The 3,708-nt window shown below is 37.7% G+C and overlaps 1 protein-coding gene across 2 annotated transcripts in view; it reads left to right on the top strand.

The window, feature by feature from the left end:
* LOC104719654 overlaps positions 1 to 2,708 on the top strand; it is a 5,008-nt gene extending 2,300 nt beyond the window's left edge. Inside the window, exon 3 of one of the 2 annotated variants that reach the window (XM_010437610.2) lies at positions 260 to 2,708. In XM_010437610.2, coding sequence (XP_010435912.1) covers positions 260 to 2,398 — 2,139 coding nt within the window. In that variant the 3' untranslated portion in view covers positions 2,399 to 2,708. Of the gene's footprint in view, positions 1 to 7 lie in introns of both variants that reach the window. The other variant, XM_010437609.2, reaches the window with a different exon arrangement.

Genomic DNA, 3,708 nt, shown 5'->3' on the forward strand with positions numbered 1-3,708 from the left:
GGAAGAGGCGGTTGGAGAGATGGGAAGACACGTTGAGCGTTTGCTGGTGTGTGATTGTGCTGAGGGGAAGGATAAGTTTGATAGCCGTGCGGCTAACAATGCCGGGATTAAGGAAGGGGTTTTGGTGCGCGACTTGAGACGGGAAATGATTTCGTCTTTGCTGGTTGGGAAACATGGAGAGATTCTTAAAGATGTTAAATTCTCTGCTGAGACTGCTAGCTTTGGTGGGTTGCTTGAGCTGGAGATGTTGAAAAGGAAGGTATCTGCGTTTTATCGTTCTGACAGAGGATATGGTTTGCCTGAGTATCATGAGCCTCAGTCAGTTCCAGGACTTGAAGACAAAAACAACAGTGATGATGATGATGATGAAAAAGAAGAAGAAGAAGAAGACGACGAGAATGTCGATGATGGGTTAGAATTGCGTGCTAAACGTTCTAGCATAGAGGAAGCAGAAGCTTTGGATCCTGAAGAGACGCTTCAGGGATCGTTAGAGAGGTGTTCCGGGTTTCCTGATCATAGGCTGCTCCACAGAAGGAAGGAGAAAAGCATTGCTGATATATTGGAGAATGAGTCTTCTGCTAAGGTGAGATTTGAGACAGAACTAGTGAATGGAGATGTAAGGTCAAATGTTAAGTCCGGTAGGAAAAAAACAAAACGCTTTGATGAAGTTAATGGTGAGCTTCAAAATGTTACCACCACTACACCGAGGAGAAGAAAGAGTGAAGTTTCTACAATTGAAAATGCTAGTCATAAGCAAGTGGAAGAAGGTAGCAAAAGCGAAACTTCAAGTAAGAGAAAGAAAAGGGCTGTGGATGATGATGATGGGAGTGGAAACAGAGAAGAGACAGAGAAAAACGAGGCTTCGAATATGGATATAGATATTGATTCAATTCCGTTAGCTTCGCTGCGAAAAAAGGTCAGGTTTGATGCTTTCAGTATTGAAAAGACTGATGCAAGTGGCGAGACCGCCACACAATCATCAAAGAGGGAGAGGAAGAAGAGCAAGTACCTTTCGCCTGATTTCTTGTCGGATTTTTCACGCAAAGGGAGTAAAAAGAGTCAGGTTGAATCTGAATCTTCTAACATTTCAGGTCAAAGCAAAGTAGGAGAGCAAATAACTGATGCTAATGACAGCATTATGGCAGTGGAAGAAGATGAGTTGGATTTACCATGTGAACTTTCGTTTGATAATGGGTTAGGTCGCGAAGAACTGTCAGGGGAACTAAGTAACGCTGTCGAATTTCTGAGGTTGGGAGCTACACCAAAGGAAATGCAAGATCTAATTCGTGTATCAGCTCTTGGTACACAATATCCAAAAGACAGTAGCTCAAAAGACATGGTAAGAGAATTCATGACCATCTATAGAAGCTTCACATATCATCAGGGAGCCATTCACAAGATTTTAGGGGGTTATGATAGTTCAGATAAAGAAAAAGAACAACTGAATGAGATGCCCAATCCCGAAACAAAGGGGAAAGAGAAAAAAGAGAAGAAGCGTAAAGTGAAGCAGCCAGCAGAGGAGGTTGAGGAATCTCGGAAAGAAGAGCATGAGACAGACAAGAATGGGACAATGAAGAAAGAGCGAAAACCTAAGAAGTCTAAAACAAAGAAGCAAGATGATGAAGGAGAAGAAACCCGGAAAGAGTCAAGTGAGTCAACAAAGAAAGAGAGAAAACGTAAGAAGTCTGAATCAAAGGAGCAAGCAGATGGAGAAGAAGAAACTCAGAAAGAGGCAAATGGCTTAACTAAAAAAGAGAGAAAACGTAAGAAGTCTGAATCAAAGAAGCAAGTGGAAGCGGTTGAAGAAAAGGATGCCCAGACAGAATCGAGTGAGCCAACCAAGAAAGAGAGAAAACGGAAGAAGCCTAAACATGACGAAGAAGAAACCCAGAGTGAGACTGTGAAACCCGAGAAGAAGAAGAAGAAGAAAAGAGAAGGAAAGTCTAAAAAGAATGAAAAGGGATTTGCAGGAGCTGAGCTATATGTTACATTTGGTCCTGGTTCGAGTTTGCCTAAAAAAGAAGATCTGATTGAAATATATGAGAGGTTTGGGACATTGGACAAAGAAAGAACTGATATGTTGGAGAACAACTTGTCTGCCCGTGTTGCCTTCTTGGATGTACCTGATGGAGAAAAAGCTTTTGAATCCTCGCTAGAGAAATGCCCGTTTACTACTAGTTCGACCGTTAAATTCAGGCTCAAGTATCCTAATGAGAGAACAGAGGAGAAGAAAACTGAAGCTGAAGTTGCAGAGACGACAGTGGAGGTGGAATATCTGAAGAAAAAGATGGACGAGATGAGAATGTTACTTGATGGATGTGAAGGAGGAATGACTGAAGAAGTGAGAGTGAAATTTAAAGGTGAGATAGTAAATTTGTTGGAGAAAGTGAGTAAGTAAGAGAGATGAGATCTTCGTAGGATTATGCTATTATGTTTTTATTTTGTTGGTTGAGAATTTTCAGGAGACTTTTGCAGGTTTTAGGATATTTATGGTTTCTGCAAAACAAAAAGAAAAACTATTTTGAGAAGATGATGATACTTATGAATCTTGCCATAGGTTAGAGAGTTAGATCGATGTTCCTTTTTGTTTTTGTGTAGACTTTTTATAGTTTACAAAATTCGAAACTAAATCGGTAAACCCTACTACACTGGGCTTTTGGTATATCACTCTGTTGAGTTTGGGATACTGTAGTAATACCTATTGATTATTTTTCGTTTCTTTTGTGCTAGCATGCAATAGTTTTAGGCAATTGTCGTGTTGTTAACTGAAAAATGATCATATTACAAAAGATCATTAATTAAGCTAAGTGTTTGGATTTTGAAAACATCCAAACCATCGGTTGACCAAAAATACTTGAAAAGCTTAATGGATTTTGATCTTCTCTTTCAAGCTAAATGATTCATTTTTTATCTTCTCCCACGGACAAAACAAATTTAAAAATATGAACATTGGTTGACCAAAATACTTGTAAAAGCTAATTTAAAACGATTAGAAGATAATCGAAACTCATTTTTAGTTTCTTAAAATCGTTTTAAGAGGTTTTTAACGATGAATTTTCATGGCGTCATCGCACCAATCAATCTCATCCACTCCTTTGGAATAAAAATCAAATGACATTTTGAAGAGATTGGTAAACTTATTTTCCCGCAAAACTGCGTTTTTGTCAAAACCGAAAATTGCGTTTTATCACTAAAAATGGGTTTTCACAAAACCATGTTTTTATGTCAAAACCATGTTTTCATCTAAATCGCAAAACTAGATTTTACTGCCAAAACTACAAAATTTTGTTTTATCATCAAAAATATTTTCACATAAACCGTGTTTTTCGTCAAAATCGTAAAACTACATTTATGTAAACGTAAAACTTTATTCTATTTGCCTAATGGACATCCCATTTGAACGTTGTTGTTAATTGATATTGTTGTCAATGAACATGGCCATTTATCCGCAATCAAAATGTTCAATATTGCCATATTGGATAGGTCTAAAACGGACGTAGACAACCCATTTGAAAGCCTTGGGAACTAATAACTAAATTAAGCACATCATAATTGGCTCTAGTGTTTAATAATATTGGAAATTAAATTTTAAGTTTATGAAAATTTGAACTTTATAATCTAAAACCACACGACTACTACTTTTCAATTTTTTTTATCGACATATATTCTACCACATTGACGTTAACTTTGCGTTATTGTTACCTGATC

The sequence above is a fragment of the Camelina sativa genome, chromosome 10 (assembly GCF_000633955.1).
Source record: "Camelina sativa cultivar DH55 chromosome 10, Cs, whole genome shotgun sequence".
Lineage (NCBI taxonomy): Eukaryota > Viridiplantae > Streptophyta > Magnoliopsida > Brassicales > Brassicaceae > Camelina > Camelina sativa.